Below are 18,695 nucleotides of genomic sequence, written 5' to 3' on the forward strand. Positions count from 1 at the left end.
CAGATTGTGCCCAGATGACACACGTATCCATCCACACAAACTTTTTCACACAGGGTGGCGGGTGAATGGAACAAGCTGCCAGAGGAGGTCGTTGAGGGTGGGACTATCCCAACGTTTAAGAAACAGTTAGAAAGATACATGGATAGTACAGGTGTGGAGGGATGTGAAAAACGCGCAGGCAGGTGGGACAAGTGTAGTTGGGACATTGTCTGAAGAAGGGTTTCGGCCCGAAACGTCGCCTATTTCCTTCGCTCCATAGATGCTGCTGCACCCGCTGAGTTTCTCCAGCAATTTTGTGTACCTTTGTAGTTGGGACATTGCTGGGCTGGGCGGTGTGGTCAAGTTGCGCCGAAGGGCCTGTTTCCACACTGTCTCTTTATGACTCGATATAGTGTTTTATTATCATATGCCCCAGATAGAACAATCCTGACGTAGTTTTTTATTATCTACAATCTCTTGTGTCGGTGTTTCTGCAGCCTGTCGGAGACGCCTGCAGTTTGAGAGCCAGCCCAGTATGATCCAGCCCACTGCGTAGCTCCGACACAGTTCAGCTCTGTGGCAGCAGCACTGACGCGTTAAAAACCCACCTCCCAACCCATGTTCACCGGCTGCTTCCTGTTCCCGGTTCATCCTGTGCGAGTGAATGCGGGCGGCGTGAAGGCAGAAGGGGGAGAGAGGTAAAGGAGCGGAGGGTGGCGGAGCCGGGTTAAAAATGTGGGGAGACCGAATACCGCAGCAGGTCGTGGTGCTGGCATCCGCCCTCTGCCTCTTGTTTTCAGCCCAGACCCAGGGTAAGTGTCGGATCCAAACTCTCTCCTTCTCTTTCACCCTCTCTCCCCTCACCCTCTCACCCTCTACCCCCCCCCCCCCCCCCCCCCCCCACTATTCCCCACTCTCTCCCCCCCCCCTCTCTCCCCCTCCCCTCTCTCCCCCCCCACTATTCCCCACCCTCTCCCCCCCCCCCCCCCCCCACTATTCCCTACTCTCTTCCCCACTCTCTCTCTCTCCCTCTATTCCCCACCCCACTCTCTCCCCTCTATTCCCCACCCTCTCTCCCCTCTATTCCTATTCCCCACCCTCTATCCCCACTATTCCTATTTCCCACCCTCTATCCCCTCTATTCCTATTCCCCACCCTCTATCCCCTCTATTCCTATTCCCACCCTCTCTCCTCTCTATTCCTATTCCCCTACCCTCTCCCCCCACTATTCCCCACCCTCTACCCCACCAAGCCTTCGACCCCTCTCGCTGCCAGCGTTTGGAGTGAGTTGTGCCGGGGTGGTGAACTGCAACCCCACTCCCACACCGCGATCTCCACTTTCTCACGCCCAGCTTCTCGTTCATTTCTGTGCCGGGCCTCTAACCCTCTCGTTCCCCTGCCCCTTGTACAGTAAAACCAGGCAGACTGTTGTTTTCGGCAGCTTCTGGGGAGATTCCCCGGTGACTAAGGCACGGACAAAGCAAGTTTAACCTTTCAATTGATCGGCATTTTGTTTAATTTTGGAGCGGGGGGTGGGGATTAAAACGCCTCCCAACAACATTAAAATATATTTTGGTGCCCCACATGCAGAAGAGTTTCATGAACTTTTTTTTTTACAAAATTGTAGTTATTGACTGGTTGGGTTTAATTTTACTGGCAAGCAGTGCCCGGAGGCTTCACCTTGTAGACATCATTTCTTGGCACAGGAGAGGGTGTGTTTGGTTGGTCATTTCCTGTTAGGAATACTGGCGGAGGCCAATAGAGCCTAGCCCAAAGATCTTATAGCGGAGATCTTTGGCCTAGCCTGACCTGATTGCATGATGTTGAATGATCTTTACATTGTGGCCAAACCTATGCTATTTATAATGGAGAATAGCAGGAATAGAGCAGAACCCCCCCCCCCCCCCCCCCCCCCCCCCCTTCTTTCGAAACATTGAGTGTAAAGTGACTCAGTACGTTACTGCAGCCCTGTGGGATCGGTGCCAGGAAAATTGCAACATACATTGTGAACGTGTGAAGTGGAGCCGGGTGGTGGTGCATTTGGCTCCGTGCCATTGCCTTTAGTTTCAAGTGACATTTTAGATTTGAGCACGTAGAACCAGACACATCCTGTACCATGCAGTAGGAGAGCAGCGTCGTCAGCTGAGATGCCCCCCCCCCCTCTGAACCTGACATCAGGGCACTGAGAAAAAGCAGAAGAAATAACAAATACGACTAGCTTTGTCCACTGAGCTGGCTGTGCTATTCAGTAACATCATGGTCGATGCAGTCAACACCATCTCTCTTCCATTTCGTATTACTCCACGACCCCCCCCCCCCCCCCCCCCCCCCCCCCTTGTCTGTCAAATGTATGTCAGTCTTTGTCTTTAAGAAGTAAAGAAATGCAAGGATTTACGACTGAGGGGGAAATAAAGGCCCTGTCCCACTTTCCTGAGTTACTCACGAACTCTACCAAGTTTTCCCCTTGATTCGAACTCAGAGAATTATGGTAATAGTCATTTGTAGGTACACGGGGCTATTTTTTTTTAGCTCGTGGACATTTTTCAATATGTTGAAAAAACGTCCCGACTTACCTGATGCCCCAAGTTCCTCCGGCTGGCATTACGAGCCACTACGAAACATCTACGGACTCTACGGCCTCCTATGAGCTCGCTACCGACATTCCCCGAGTTTGAATCAAGGGGAAAACTCCTGAGAGTTCGTGAGTAACTCGGGAAAGTGGGACATTTAATTCTAAAAGTATAAGATAACTGCACTAAGAAATGCATTCTTGAAGCATCAACCCTAACAATCCCGTCAGAATCTTGAATGTTTCAGATAGTTCACATCTTTCTTCCCAATGTCAGCGGACATTGGCTCAACTGTTATGCATCAATCCTTTCATGCTCAGTTGACCTTGTGATACTTAGATTCATTGCTGCCTCTTTGCTTCCCCCCGCTGCTGCCACCATGTAAAATATTCTTTATATATTATAGTGTAAAACTTTACATAATACAGTCCAACTGGGGCCATATAAAGTTGATTCGGAAGTCAGTGTTCCATTAGTCTTCCTAATTGCTTCGTGTGCTGGCAATCTAATGTGTTTCACGCACATGTGCGAGGACCCAGGTTATTTTCTGGTGTGCCATTCGTAGTTTCATTCCACTGAAATTAATTTTTTTTTGTTCTTCCACATTCTCATAAATTCTAACAAATTTGTCGAGAACGATTTTCCTTTTGTAGTACCCGGTTGACCCTGGTAGAACTAAGTTGACCTTAGTGAGACAAGGTTAATTATGCTTGTTTGTCTTGTACTTTAGTAAATGTTCTGAAATAACATTAGTGATGCTACCATTGTGGTGTTTCACATATGCTTGGGGGCCTATCCAAAATCTTGGTATTTTTACTATATCACAATCAATGATCCATGATCTCTGCGGTCGCTTCCTTACGGTTGATCATCCTGATGTTGACTTCTCGAAGTATGGTGGAGTACATCGACCCAATCAGCATCAATGGTGCAGAATGGGAAATGGTTGAGAGTTTCACCTTCGTTGGTGTTAATATTACCAATGATCTGCTGTGGGCCAACCAGGTTGGTGTAACAGCCTAGAGGTCACACCGACTTCCTGAGGAGATTGAAGAAATTTGGCATGGGTAGAGAATTCAAAAGATTTATTACTCTCTGATTGAAAAGATGTTTAGTCCTCTCTGGCCAGTGTTGTTGCACAGGGAGACATCTGTAGTTGGAGATAAATACAAATGATTTGGATGTAAATGTAAGTGGTTTGATTATGCATTTTGGCAGAATTGTGGATAGTGGGTGAGATTGTCAAAGAATACAGCAGGATATTGATCAGTTGGAAAAATAGCAAATGGAATTTAATCTGGACAAGTGTGAGATGTTGCACTTTGGGAGGTAAAATGCAAAATGAAAGTACACAGTAAATGACTAGGCCATTGGGAGCATTGATGTACAGAAGGATCTTGGGCTGCAAGCTCATACCGCCCTGAAAGTGGCAACACAAATAGGTTGGTTAAAGACATCCAGCATACTGATCTTCATCAGCAAGGGCATTGTGTAAAATTTGTTAAGTCAAGGTGCATCTTCATAAAACATTGGTTTGGCCATATTTCAAGTATTGTGTTCAGTTCTGGATACCACATTATAGAAAAGGATTCTTGCAATAATGTTTCAAGCTAGCAATTGTCAAATAAAATTAGTCCTCTTTCAGCAGGTCTTCAATGACTCTTACCATTTTCTACAGATGCATCCCCACAGTGTATAGTGCATCACAGCTTGGTATGGCAACTCCTCTGCCCAAGACCACAAGAAATTGCAGAGTGTTTCACATAAGTTCATCACATAAATCAACCATTGCCATGCCCTACACTGACTCCATCTACATTTCATGCGGCATCTGGAAGGCAGCCAACTTAAGCAAGGATCTCTACCACCTCTGCTGGCAGCTTGATCCATGTACCGACCACCCCACGTGTGGAAAGGCTTCCCATTCAGATCTTCTCTAAATTTCTCCCCCATTACCTTAAACTTATCTCCTCTAGTTTCAGATTCCCTTATCCTTGCAAAAGAATCCAGCTAGTCCCAACATTTACTCGCTCTTCTCTCCACCAGCTTTCTCTCCTCTACTCCCATCAGTCTGAAAAATGATCCTGACCCAAAATGCCATCTGTCCCTCCACGGATGCTGCCTGATCTGCTCACTTGCTCCACCAGTTTCTTTTGTTTTTGTTTTTTTGCTCATGATTCCATCAACTGCAGTCTATGTACCTTGGGTTGTTGTTGTGAAGAGTGGCTTAGGATGTCAATTGACGGAGATAATATTGCCTGGGAATCTGTGTTTTTAAATGTAACTGTTTGAAGAGTATTGCTGTCTTATCAATGTTTTTAGATGCAGTCACATCCATTTTATCTCAGGAGTATTGCATTTCAGCAATGAGTATAAGAAAGTCCCCAATATTTTCCTCTGGCTGTTTTATGTTAAACATGCAATATGATTTATTTTTAAAGTTTTCGTGGTAATCTTAAAATGTGATCTACTTTGTAAATGTAGTTTTTAAACAAAGATTATGACTAACACAACTTTTGCCAGGAAACTACAAATTAGTAACCCTTGCAATAGTGGTCAGCAAGATGTTGGAGAAGACTCTGAGTGATAGAATTTGTCTCCTTGGACAGGCAAGGAATGATTAGGAAGAATCAGTGTGGTTTTAGTGCAGGAAAATCGAGTCTCACAAGTCTTTTGTATTTTCGTAAAGTTCACCAAGAAAATTGTGTGGCACCATGGTGCAGCAGGTAGAGCTGCTGCCTCATAGTGACAGAGACCCAGGTTCAATCCTGACGTTAGACGCTGCCTGTGTGGGGTTTGCACGTTCTCCCTATGACCACGTAGGTTTATTTTGTGTGCTCTGGTTTCCTCCCATATCCCAAAGATTTGTAGGTTAATTGCTTCTATAAATTGCCTTTAATGGGTAGGGAAAGGATGCAAAAGTGGAATAACATTGACCTAGTGTGAACAAGGACCTGCGTCATAGGCTAGTCTAGGAGGTTGAATCACAAGGGATTTGGAGTATGTTGGTAAACTGGATTGTTTTCTTTGTGGTAGGAGGCATGGCTCTTTCTATAATTGGGAAACAACTCATAGAAATTTGTATGGCTGTATGGCATCTCAAATTTCACCGTACCAATTGGTGCATGTGGCAATAAATGTGAACATGAACTTGACAACTCCTGGTTCACTCTGTCCATGCTTCTTGGGATCCTGTACACCTCAAAAAGGTCACTCCTTTGCCTCCTCTGCTCCACGAGAAAAATCCCAGCCTATTGAACCTCTCCCTATAACTGAAGCCTGCAAGCTCAGGTAACATCTTGGTGAATCTCTTCGGCACACTTTCCAGATTAAAGACATCTTTCCTATAGCTGGATGACAAAACAGTGCACAGTTTTCCAAATGTGGTCTCGCTTGTCCAGCTACATCATTGATGTCACAACATTTGTACTCCATACTCTTCCCATTGAAGGCAAGTGTGGCGAAAGCCGCCTTCACCATACTGCCCACCCATACTGTCCACTGATTTGCTACTTTTTGGGAACCCCATGCACGTGAACTCCGACACTCTCCAGAGCTCTACTGTTTACTGTGCAAGTCCTTTCCTAATTGGACATACCAAGTGCCTCAAATACCTCACAATTGTTAGAGTTAAATTCCATTTGCCAATCTTTAGCCTACCTTCCCAACTGATCTAGATCCTATTGTAGATTTGGATAGCCTTCCTCACTTTTCATTATACCACCAATTTTAGTGTCTGCCAATTTACCAACAATGTTAACTACATTATCATGCAAATTGTTAGTGGATGACAATGTAGTTAAAGGCACTCCCTGCAACACTCCTTCTGGCCTCCAATCAGTAAACGACCCTTCACAGCCACCATTTGACTCCTTCCTCGAAGCCAATTTTGACTCCAGTTGGCTTGCTTACCTTGGATTCTATGAAATCTAACCTTCCAGACTAGCCTAGGGACTTTGTCAAAAGACATTGCAGATAATGTCCACTATCCTGCTCTCATCAATCCTCTTGTTGACCATTTCAAACAATTCTATCTGATTTGTGAGATCAGATTTCCTACACACAAAGCCATGCCGGTTATCCCTAACCAGTCCATGTCTATCCAAATGTTGGTAGATCTGGTCCATCAGAATCCCCTCTGGCAACTTTTCCCTGCTGATGCCAGGCCTGTTGTTCCCTAACGTCTCCTTGGTTACCTCCTTAACTGACGGTAAAACATTGATCACACTCCAGTCAAACATTGATTTGAGTATCTCTGCAAGCGCCTCTGCAATATCCTCCGCAGTTTCCCACCAGAATCAAAGATTCACTTGGCCAGGCCCTGGGGGTTTATCCACCTGAACGAGCCTTAAATAGCCAACCCCTGTTCTTTGGTAATTCAGTATGAATCAAGAGACAAATCAAATGCCTCAATCCCTGACCTTCCAGGATATTCTCAGTAAAAACAGATGAGGCATTTATATCTCCCCCCTCTCTCCCCCCCCCCCCTTCCCCCCCCCCCCCCCCCCCCCCCCCCCCCCCATCTATCGTGTCTACATAAGGACAGATCGTGGTGATCTTAAAAATACCTATTCTTTCTCAAATTACCCTTTAACTTTTTAATATATCTGTAGAATCTTTGGATTTTCCTTTACCTTGCCTGCTGCATTTTTTATCCTCTTTGTGGCCTCCTGTTGCCCTCTTAAGTGTCTTTCTACACCTACTCGTGGAGGTATTTGTTTATCCCAACTGCCTAAATCTGCCACATGCGTCTATGCCCCAGGTTTGTCCATTTTACATGTTAAGCCTCCATCTTACAGTTTAAACCTTTGGTCTTTCCTCCCTCTTTGTCGTGCCCCTATGTATCTTGTCTGTTACCCTTGCTCGCTTTGACTACAGTTTTTAGCTACATCTAGCTACATGCCTGCCGAGTAACAGAAGCAAATCTCCCTCGCAGAATATTGGTTCCCCTCCAGTTCAGGTGCAACTCGCCCCTTTTCAACAGGTCATTTCTGCTCGGAAGAAGTCCCAATTATCTGAAAAGTTGAACTTCTCTCCTCTGCACCAGCTCCTCAGTCACATATTCATCTGGCCTATCCTTCAATTCCTGCCCTTACTAGTCGTGGGATGGGAATTAATCCAGAGATTGCCATCTTTGGGAACCTTCTTTTTAAACTCTTTCCTATCTCCCTATATTCACTTTGCAGGACCTCTCTTTTCCAACCCATGTTATTTGCGCCGATATGCACAGCGACTTCTGGTTGCTCGTATTCCCCTTGAGCATGTTCTGCAGCAGCTCCAAGACATTCTGGACCCTGGCATCAGAACCATCAAGGAGTCTCATTTGTAGCCACAGAATCTCTTGTCTGCCCCCCTAACTGTGGAGTCTCCTAACACTACAGTAATGTCTCCCCACTCAGATTAACTAGTGCCACTGACCTGCCTGCTGCTGCTGCTTCTTGTGTTATCATCTCCAGCGGCATCTGAAAGTTTGGCTCTGTTTTTGAGAGGAAAGGCCAAAGGAGATTCCTGCACTCTGCGGTTACTCCATTTACCTTCCTGATCGCCCATCTACTTTCTACCTGTGCCTTGGGTGTGACCACCTCACTACAAAGTCTATGATGCGGTCAGCCACCTAGATGATTCTAGAAGGTACACAAAAATGCTGGCGAAACTCAGCGGGTGCAGCAGCATCTATGGAGCGAAGGAAATGCGTAACGTTTCGGGCTCGAAACCCTTCATCAGTCTGAAGAAGAGTTTCGGCCCAAAACGTTACCTATTTCCTTCGCTCCATAGATGCTGCTGCACCCGCTGAGTTTCTCCAGCTTTTTTGTGTACCTTCAATTTTCCAGCATCTGCAGTTCCTTCTTGAACACATAGATAATTCTGGAGTTGTCAAGCTGTAGTTCCACTTCCCTCACGTGGTCAACCATGAGCTGCTGCTGGAGGCACCTCTCACCGGAATAGGTTTCAGGGCCACTGCAAGTATCCCCTACTTCCACATTCTGTCGGATGAGCATTCCAGTTCCCTAACTCCACTCAAACCACAACATGCTGGAGTAACTCAGCGGGCCAGGCAGCATCTCTGGAGAGAAGGAATGGGTGACGTTTTGGGTCAAGATCCGTCTTCAGACTGAGAGTCGTCAGAGAGGGACACAGACATAAGGAAGGGTAATGTGTGTGAAAACCAAAAGATATGAAGATCAAGGAAAATGCAGAATAGATGATTGGTAGCTAGGAGAAGGTGACAACAAAGCAAACATAGCTTACCAAAAATAAAGACCGTGCCTTAACTTGCCATCACCCTTTGCTCAGCCTCCTTAATGCAGCTTCTCAAATCAAAGTCTTAACACTTATCCTCACACATAGCTCCTGCACCTCAACACACAGCATTTTCCAAAATGGTTCTGCGGCATCACTGCTTCTTCCAACTGACTACTTTATCAATGAGGAAATTAATCGGCACTCATTTAAACCTTCCCACTGCTGCTCTGCTCTGCTCCTGCTCACTGGAAACTCTCTAGTTTAGCTCTTGTCACAGTGCTCTGTTATACCTATTAAGGAAGCAATTAACTGTCATTTTTAATCTGCATATAATGCAACAGAATTAAGGGGAATGTTGGAAGAGTAAGCTTGTGATTTAAGCAAAAGATGGTTTGCTTCCAATATATGGGTTTTTGCTAACCCTCATTTTTCTTGTTGCTAATCTGAACAAGTAATTTAGGATGAGGTAAATAAAATCCTGACCACTTTTACTCAAAATTGTTTTGAACAGGTCAAGGTGCGATTCCGCCACCAGTGAATCTCTCAATAGAGTCTCGTGACTTCCACACGGTCCTGAAATGGGATGTAGCTGATGGAAATAGAACAACTAAGTTTAATGTCGACTATCGTGACTATGAGTAAGTTCATACATCTTTTTCTACAAATTTGTCAGAATAATGTGTTGGATTCTGAGGCTGATGGAGTGAACAATGAGGGCCAGGGGAGCACTGATTGTTCTGTGGGATGGTGGAGGGGAGAAGGAGAATGAGAGCATAACTGGGGACGGTGGAGATCCGGCTGTTGAGCTTCATCCAAGCAGCATACGGGAAACCACATTAACTGAAGGAGGAACTAGTATGGAAAATCTACCTTGGGAGCAGATTGGTGGAAATGGCAAATTGAGTGTAAAGGATGGCATTGTTGCAAGAGGCAGCGTGGGAAATTTCAAGGTAGCTGTGGGAGTCAGTGGGTTTATATTAGACTCAGGAGATAGTCTGTGCTCTGTAATTGAGTCGGAGAGATCGGGAAAAGGGAGAGAGGTGTCAGAGATAGTCCAGAGGGCAGGGTGGAAATTAGTGGTAATGTTGATGAAGTCAACAAGTTCTGCACAGATGCCGGACACGCAGACCGAATGCCGTCGATGTTGCAGGGTAAAACGTTGGGTATTGGTGCCAAGGTATAGTTGGGACAACATAACCAACAAAAAATCAGGCATAACTGGGGCCCATGCCTTTGACTTGAAGAAAGTGTCAATAGTCAATAGTGAAATGATTAAGGGTGCAAATAGATGCCTCCAGGCAGAAGAGAGCGTTAGTTAATGGGAAATGTCAATTAGAAACGGGAATAGTCCCCGAGGATTGGCGTACTGCGCATGTTGTTCCATTGTTTAAAAAGGGTTCTAAGAGTAAACCTAGCAATTACAAACCTGTTAGTTTGACTTCAGTGGTGGGCAAATTAATGGAAAAGATACTTAGAGACAATATATATAAGCATCTAGATAAACAGGGTCTGATTAGGAACAGTCAACATGGATTTGTGCCTGGAAGGTCATGTTTGACTAATCTTCTTGAATTTTTTGAAGAGGTTACTAGGGAAATTGACGAGGGTAAAGCAGTGGATGTTGTCTATATGGACTTTAGTAAGGCCTTTGACAAGGTTCCTCATGGAAGGTTGGTTAAGAAGGTTCAACTGTTGGGTATAAATGCAGGAATAGCAAGATGGATTCAACAGTGGCTGAATGGGAGAAGCCAGAGGGTAATGGTGGATGGCTGTTTATCGGGTTGGAGGCAGGTGACTAGTGGGGTGCCTCAGGGATCTGTGTTGGGTCCTTTGTTGTTTGTCATGTACATCAATGATCTGGATGAAGGTGTGGTAAATTGGATTAGTAAGTATGCAGATGATACCAAGATAGGGGGTGTTGTGGATAATGAAGAGGATTTCCAAAGTCTACAGAGTGATTTAGGCCATTTGGAAAAATGGGCTGAAAGATGGCAGATGGAGTTTAATGCTGATAAATGTGAGGTGCTACACCTTGGCAGGACAAATCAAAATAGGACGTACATGGTAAAATGGTAGGGAATTGAAGAATACAGTTGAACAGAGGGATCTGGGTATAACCGTGCATAGTTCCTTGAAGGTGGAATCTCATATAGATAGGGTGGTAAAGAAAGCTTTTGGTATGCTAGCCTTTATAAATCAGAGCATTGAGTATAGAAGCAGGGATGTAATGTTAAAATTGTACAAGGCATTGGTGAGACCAAATCTGGAGTATGGTGTACAATTTTGGTCGCCAAATTATAGGAAGGATGTCAACAAAATAGAGAGAGTACAGAGGAGATTTACTAGAATGTTGCCTGGGTTTCAACAACTAAGTTACAGAGATAGGTTGAATAAGTTAGGTCTTTATTCTCTGGAGCGCAGAAGGTTAAGGGGGGACCTGATAGAGGTCTTTAAAATGATGAGAGGGATAGACAGAGTTGATGTGGACAAGCTTTTCCCTTTGAGAATAGGGAAGATTCAAACAAGAGGACATGACTTCAGAATTAAGGGACAGAAGTTTAGGGGTAATATGAGGGGGAACTTCTTTACGCAGAGAGTGGTGGCGGTGTGGAATGAGCTCCCAGTGGAAGTGGTGGAGGCATGTTCATTGGTATCATTTAAAAATAAATTGGATAGGCATATGGATGAGAAGGGAATGGAGGGTTATGGTACGAGTGCAGGCAGGTGGGACTAAGGGGAAAAAAATTTGTTCGGCATGGACTTGTAGGGCCGAGATGGCCTGTTTCCGTGCTGTAATTGTTATATGGTTATATGGAACTAATTGGGTCTGTTCAAGGATGAACAGGAGACCCCTCAATCCTTCCCGGTGGGGAATGGAAGTGTAAAGGGACTGAACGGTCAGGGTAAAGATGAGGCAATGGTAGCCAAAGACTGGGTAGCCATTGAAGTGGACAAGGGGGACAAGATAGGATCAAGGTGTTTCAAGGTCAGACTGGCAGAAACGATGGGTTATTCAGGGCAGTCCTTTTTGTGGATTTTGAGAAGGAAGTAGAAACTGGCCATGTAGGGTTGGACAACTAAAGGCCCTGTCCCACTTGCGTGTCCTTGGCACGCAAATTACATGTCAGTGTTGAAGCGCGCAGGCATCGTGGCCGCGCGGGGCCAGTCCCACTGAGAAGCGCGGAGGGGTATGGAGTTGTGCGCGGTATCGCGCGGCGCTCCGACAGTTTGTAGCGAACAAAATCTTCGCTCGCCACTGGCCTGTCGCTTAACTGACGGCCAAAGTGGGACAGGCCCAAGACCCTGGCGCGACACAACGTCTCACCTCCAAAAGCAGCAGTAGCAGGCAAACGATCGCCGAACTCGGCCTGGGGCTCACGGCCGTTGTGGATCTGGTCCTCCCCCACTTCTACTACCGGAACGGGGCGAAGAAAATTGAAGATAGACACAAAATGCAGGAGTAACTCAGCAGCGATTGGAGAGAAGGAATGGATGACGATTTGGGTCAAGACCCTTCATTCAGACTGAAGAAGAGTCTTGACCCAAAACATCACCCATTCCTTCTCTCCAGAGATGCTGCCGGTCCCGCTGAGTTACTCCTGCATTTTGTGTCCATCTTCAAATGATGTGACGCGCTCCAGACGGCTGTGCGGACGCTGTGGAGGGGAGATTGCAACATGATCTGTGATGGGTGTGAATTATCTCATAGAATCTCTTGGTTTTTCAGAAATGACGTTTGGAAGCCGGTTTGTTTAAATATTTCAACACATTATTGTGATCTCAGTAATGTTTTTGTAGCTGCTCAAGAAGCAACAAGTGGTTATTATACCAAAGTTCAAGCAATCACAGCATCACAGGAGTCACAGATTGCTCTGACTAATCGGTTCACTTTTGGTCAAAATGGTAAGTTGGAATTTAAAGGATAACTCTGTTCTTTGTCTCTTGTCTCTTTTTTTTTAAGGAATAATAGCATATCGGTTGGGTTTGGACGCAAGGAAAGGAGCTTTTGAATTATTAACGCATTTTGATTCTATTCTCCTTTTTAAAAAAAAAAAAAAAAAAATGTTTCTTTAAGAATTCCATAAAAGATCTATAAAATATCAGTTGTGACATAACATGTATCTGTTGTGTCACTTTTCAGCTGGTTTCTTATTAGATATAATAAAACTAAAGGTAGACAGAAATGCTGGAGAAACTCAGCGGGTGAGGCAGCGTCTACGGCGTGAAGGAATAGGTGACGTTTCGGGTCGAGACCCTTCTTCAGACTGATGCGGGCGGGTGGGGGGGGGGGGATGCGGGAAGAAGAAAGGAAGAGGCGGAGACAGTAGACTGTGGGAGAGCTGGGAAGGAAAGGGGAGGGAAGGAAGGAGAAAGCAAGGACTACCTGAAATTGGAGAAGTCAATGTTCAATGTAAACTACCCAAGCGAAATACGAGGTGCTGCTCCTCCAATTTGTGGTAGGACTCACTCTGGCCATTGAAGAGGCCTAGGACAGAAAGGTCGGATTCAGTTGGGAGGGCGAGTTGAAGTGTTAAGCCACCGGGAGATCAGGTTGGATAATCCAAACTGAGCGGAGGTGTTGGGCGAAGCAATTGCCAAACCTGCACTTGGTCTCACCGATGTAGAGCAGTTAACACCTAGAGCAGCGGATGCAATAGGTGAGGTTGGAGGAGGTGCAGGTGAACCTCTGCCTCACCGAGAAGACTGTTTGGGTCCTTGGATGGAGTCGAGGGGGGAGGTAAAGTGACGAGTGTAGCATTTCCTGTGGTTGCAAGGAAAAGTACCAGGGGATGGGGTGGTTTGGGTGGGAAGGGACAAATAGACCAGGGAAAGCTAAAAGGGGAGGAGATGGGAAGATATGGCCAGTGGTGGAATCCCATTGGAGGTGGTGAAAATGTCGGGGGATTCTCTGTTGTATGTGACGGCTGGTAGGGTGGAAGGTGAGGACAAGGGGGGGAAAAAGCAGGAACGGGGGCACTGATTTTAGATGATCAGCCATGATCATATTGAATGGTGGTGCTGGCTCAAAGGGCCGAATGGCCTACTCCTACACCTATTTTTCTATGTTTCTATGGTAAGAAAGTTAGTAATTATGCTTCAGTACCAGTGGTTTATAATTTCATTATAACATCGCAATAAAATAATGAGCCCCATCTAAACTAGACCTGTGGAGGCCAAGGCATTGGGTACGTTTTAAGTGGAGATGGATAGGTTCTTGATTAATAAAGGTGTCAATGGTTACGGGTAGGAGATGGAAGGATGGGGTTGAGAGGAGAAAAATAGATCAACCATGATCGAATGGTGGCCTAATTCTGCCCCTGTGTCTTATGGTTTTATAATCTAAAAAAGGCTAAATGTGCCCACAATTCTGTGATAATTTCCATCAGTTATGTCCCTGCACAGAAATGACTGACATTGAGGCCAAGTAAAGATACAATAAAGAATATTTCCTCAAGACTGGGATTATAATTTATCAGGGTTAGGGTAGAAAGATTTATCTCCGGCTAACTTTCCATCCATAACCAGTGATTTTCAGCACTGGCAATTTCCCCTTATAACTTTGTGTATTTTAGTTACTTATTTAAAAATTAACTGATTAATAAACTTGTGATTGATTTCAAATGTGTTGCTCAAACTAAGATAATTTTCCTGCTCGTTGAAACATAATTGAGCTATTCCTCCTTTGACATATGACGGTGATGTTAGCTCAGTATTTATTACAACTTTCATGTGACAATTATTGTGTGTTCATAATTGTAACTTTGATTTCTACAGCCACCTTAAGCCCTCCCACTATATTGCTTGCAGCTAATGGCAATAAGTTAACAGTGGAAGTCAAGTATCCAGCTCTAAATTCCATATCAAGCAATGTGCCTTTCGACCTTTTATCATATAATGTATGCTACTCGTACCCCAGTAGACAGGTAAGACTTTTTAAAAACTATGTTGGGAGGTCATGTTGTGGTTATATAAGGGGTTGGTGAGTCCGCATTTAGAGTATTGTGCTCAGTTCTGGGCACCATGTTATAGGAAAGATGTTGTCACGTTGGAAAGGGTACAGAAGCGACTTATGAGGATGTTGCCAGGACTCGAGGGTCTGAGCAATGGGGAGAGGATGACTATTCCTTGGAGTGCAGGAGGAGGAGGGGTGATCTTATAGAGGTTTATAAAATCATGAGAGGAATAGATCGGGAAAACAATGGAAACATTGAAAATAGGTGTAGGAGTAGGCCATTTGGCCCTTCGAGCCAGCATTGCCATTCAATATGACCATGGCTGGTCATCCAAAATCAGTACCCTGTTCCTGCTTTTTCCCCTTATACTTTGATTCCAAAAGCTGCAAGAGCTATATCTAACTCTATCTTGAATACATGGGTAGACGCCTAGAGTCTCTTGCCCAGAATCTGATGTTTTGGGTCAGCATGCTTTATTCAGACAGATAAATATTTAACAGGCCAGAAACATGGGGGGTAACAAAATAAAAATCTATTCAAGTTAAATAACTTAGCATTGTAGAGGCCTGGACAAGGTCAGGAAAAGGCCAGATGCCAGGCAGGTTCAGAAGTCGTTTAATGAATCCAGGCAAACACACAGAACGCCCCTAGGTAGCTAGCGGGAAACCCCGTGGGCAGACTACCATCCCTGTCCCTCAAGAGCCGAGGGGAATGACCCAAGTAGTGGCCTAATCCCCAGGTACTGCCACAGCATTTGTATTTGGCAACTTATTATGTTGGAGCAGTTTGTTTAGAAATCCTTTCGCTCCTTTTCTTTTCAATTGGCTCTCCATGTTCATGTTATGAAACCATTTTGATTTAATGTGGAAAATATCAGCAAGGTAATTCCATTATTGTTGAACAGTACTGCCTCATTTTGTTGTTGCTGATTTTAAACTTGTGTTAACCTAAAATCTTCTTTGTTTTTTTTTGTCATCGCTACTTGACCATTGTTTGACTTTTTAACTGTCTCTTAGCTTATGATACATGAATAACAGTCCACCAGTTGTAATTTGAAGCCCCAGCAAGTGAAGCCATGAAACTGATGATTTGTGGGCAAAACATTGGGGATAGCCATTGGTTATTCTAAAGTGTGTAGGAAGGATCTGCAGCTGCTGGTTTACACCAAAGATAGACACAAAATGCTGAAGTAACTCAGCGGGTCAGTCAGCATCTCTGGAGATCATGGATTGATGAAGTTTTGGGTCGGGAGCCTTGTTCAACTTGATTTACCAAGATTGCGCCCAATCCAGGCGACTATTTGCCTGCGAGTCACGGAAGCAGATCTACAATCATATATTACAATCGCTCCACACTTTAAAATCTCTATACCCTGTGAATGGCTCGACTGTGATCATGTATTGCCTTTCCATTGACTGGTTAGCACGCAACAAAAGCTTTTCTCACTGTATCTCGGTACACCTGACAATAAACTAAACTGAGAAAAGGAATAGGTGACGTTTTGGTTTGAGACTCTCCATCAGTCTGATGAAAGGTTGCTCGAAAGCAGGGTTCGTCAACCTACGGCTCGCCCGAAATCATCCGGCCTGCAGGCGTAACACAAAATACACACCACTTATCCGAGAGTAGTGTACACGTACACGTACACCCACACGCACCACCAGGTGTGCTGGAGGAAAGCGAATCATCAGCGGGGTCGGTGAGGAATTCCGCTCCGGCCACAGTGTTGCACTTTGTCGTGGGGATCATTGTCTTTTTGTTACATTTTTGTTGCGATTAAAAAATAAAAAATAAATAAAATAAAAAAAAAACTATAATTAAATCATTATTAACGATGGCAATAGATATGGCCTGCCATCGGCTCACAGACATGGTTCCTGGCTCCTATGCAGAACTAGGTTGCCGAACCCTGCTCTAAAGTTACTGTCTCCCTCCCTGTCCATGCCATGCTGTATGGATCAAGCATAACTTCCAGTACAGAATCCCATTGGGACTCCAGCACCCAGCACCCTCTTTGAGTGATCCAGCTCAGTGCACAGATGTCTTAGGACAGGCACCTGCTTGCACTTGCAAACCCATCTGAACGGCCATAAGCCTCATCCTCAGGCTCATATCCTGTCAAAGCGGCAGGTATGATCTGGACCTTTTGAACATTTGTCTTTGACATTAACTAACATTCTCTAGCGCTCTTTCTCAGTAAAATGAAAGATTTTAATGTGAAGAATTTAAAAATAAAACTTGAATTTATACCTGAAATTACAATTCTTAAAACATATTCAGATATATCATCACAAATGCACAGTAATACACCAGCAAAACACTGGATGCTAGAAACCTGGGGGGAGGGGAAGGCAAAGCATTGGAAATATTCATCAGGTGAGGCAGCATCTGTGGTGAGAAAAATATTGGAGATGACAATTAGGATCCATGACTTGTTTACTTGAACTGTTCATTTTGTTTATTTCTCTGTGCTGTTGGCTGTACTTCTGACCATACCACACTGTGAGGTATTTCACCAGGATGTTATTTTGCTGCCTGACTGATACAACATTCAATTTGTTCCAGGAATGTATGAAAAACCAAAGCTCAAAGCGGTATTTTCAAGTCCCCAAAGGAGTTGTTTGCATATTTGCTGAAGTACATGCATTTGGTCTAAAGGGAAATAAATCCGAAGAAGCCTGCTTGGAAATTCACTTGAATAACCTGTCAGGTACATTTTTAAGCTTATCTGTTGCTGAAATTGAAATGTAGTTCGATTTTTTCCGTGCATCCCCATCATGCACAGTTCCAGCAGCACACTTGCAAACTGTACCAAAGGTGGATGTCGAATGGCAACAGACAAGTTGCTAACATTGATGCCTGGATAGAGTGGATGTGGAGAGGATGTTTCCACTAGTGGGAGAGTCTGAAGGGGCTGTCCCACTTGGGCGACCTAATCTGCAAGTTTAGAAGAGTGTCTTCGACCTTCAAACTCACAGCATGGTTGACACGCGGTCCTAGGAGGTCCTATGAGGTAGCATGGAACTCTATTTCATGCTCGAGGGAAGTTCCCGAATACTCGTGGCCTCAGCTAGGTTGCGGAAAAATTTTCAGCATGTTGATAAATCTTCCGCGAGTAAAATTTGGTCGGCATGGGTCTTTTTAACTCGTCGTACAGTGGAGTGGGGTCGCTATTTAGTTACAGGCAGACGAGGGCAGCCGCAGGCAATCTCCTTCGCTCACCGGGCATTTTGATTGGCTCATTGGAGTTTCAGGACCAAGGAAGATCTGCCGGTAGGTAAAATGCCTGCTAAACTTTATTAAACTTCTTAAAAGTGTCTCCTCTCCCCTCTCCCCCCCCCCCCCCCCCCCCCCCCCCCCCCCCCCCCCCCCCCCCCCCCCCCCCGCGGTCGGTTGATGCAGCTCGCGGTTCGGTCGCGGTTTCAATGCGGCCAGTCGATCCAGCTCGAGGCTTTCCAGGCGAATGCCCTCGAGCTTGAAGGTCGAGGACACTCTTCTGGACCCGCGGATTAGGTTGCCCAAGTGGGACAGCCCCTTAAGAACAGAGGCCGTAGCCTCAGAATAAAAGGATGTATCTTTAGGAAGGAGATGAGGAGGAATTTCTTTAGTCGGAGGATGGTGAATCTGTGGAATTCATTGCCACAGAAGGCCTTGGAGGCCAAGACAATGGATATTTTTAAGGCAGAGATTGATAGATTCATGATGGGAAGGCGGATGGAGAATGAGGTTGAGAGGGAAAGATAGATCAGCCATGATTGAATGGTGGAGTAGACTTGATGGCCCGAATGGCCTAATTCTGCTCTCTTCAGGGCAGAACAGAGGTAGAGAACCTGGTGAGCTGGAGCCGTGAGAACAACCTGATCCTCAACGCAGCAAAAACAAAGGAGATGATCCTGGACTTCAGGAGGAGACTGAAGACCTTCGTCCATCAGCCCATCACCATTAACGG

General features: G+C 45.1%; 1 protein-coding gene across 2 annotated transcripts in view; it reads left to right on the top strand.

The window, feature by feature from the left end:
• The first annotated feature begins 573 nt into the window (after positions 1-573).
• The window catches only part of LOC129697409 (interferon gamma receptor 1-like), a 31,336-nt gene continuing 13,214 nt past the window's right edge, over positions 574-18,695 (top strand). Inside the window, exons 1-5 of one of the 2 annotated variants that reach the window (XM_055635917.1) lie at positions 574-791; positions 9,304-9,430; positions 12,520-12,695; positions 14,568-14,716; positions 17,312-17,456. In XM_055635917.1, the coding sequence (XP_055491892.1) occupies positions 713-791; positions 9,304-9,430; positions 12,520-12,695; positions 14,568-14,716; positions 17,312-17,456 (676 nt within the window). In that variant the 5' untranslated portion in view covers positions 574-712. The remainder of the gene's footprint in view (positions 792-9,303; positions 9,431-12,519; positions 12,696-14,567; positions 14,717-17,311; positions 17,457-18,695) is intronic. The other variant, XM_055635918.1, reaches the window with a different exon arrangement.

The sequence above is a fragment of the Leucoraja erinacea genome, chromosome 5 (genome assembly GCF_028641065.1).
Source record: "Leucoraja erinacea ecotype New England chromosome 5, Leri_hhj_1, whole genome shotgun sequence".
Classification (NCBI taxonomy): Eukaryota; Metazoa; Chordata; class Chondrichthyes; order Rajiformes; family Rajidae; genus Leucoraja; species Leucoraja erinaceus.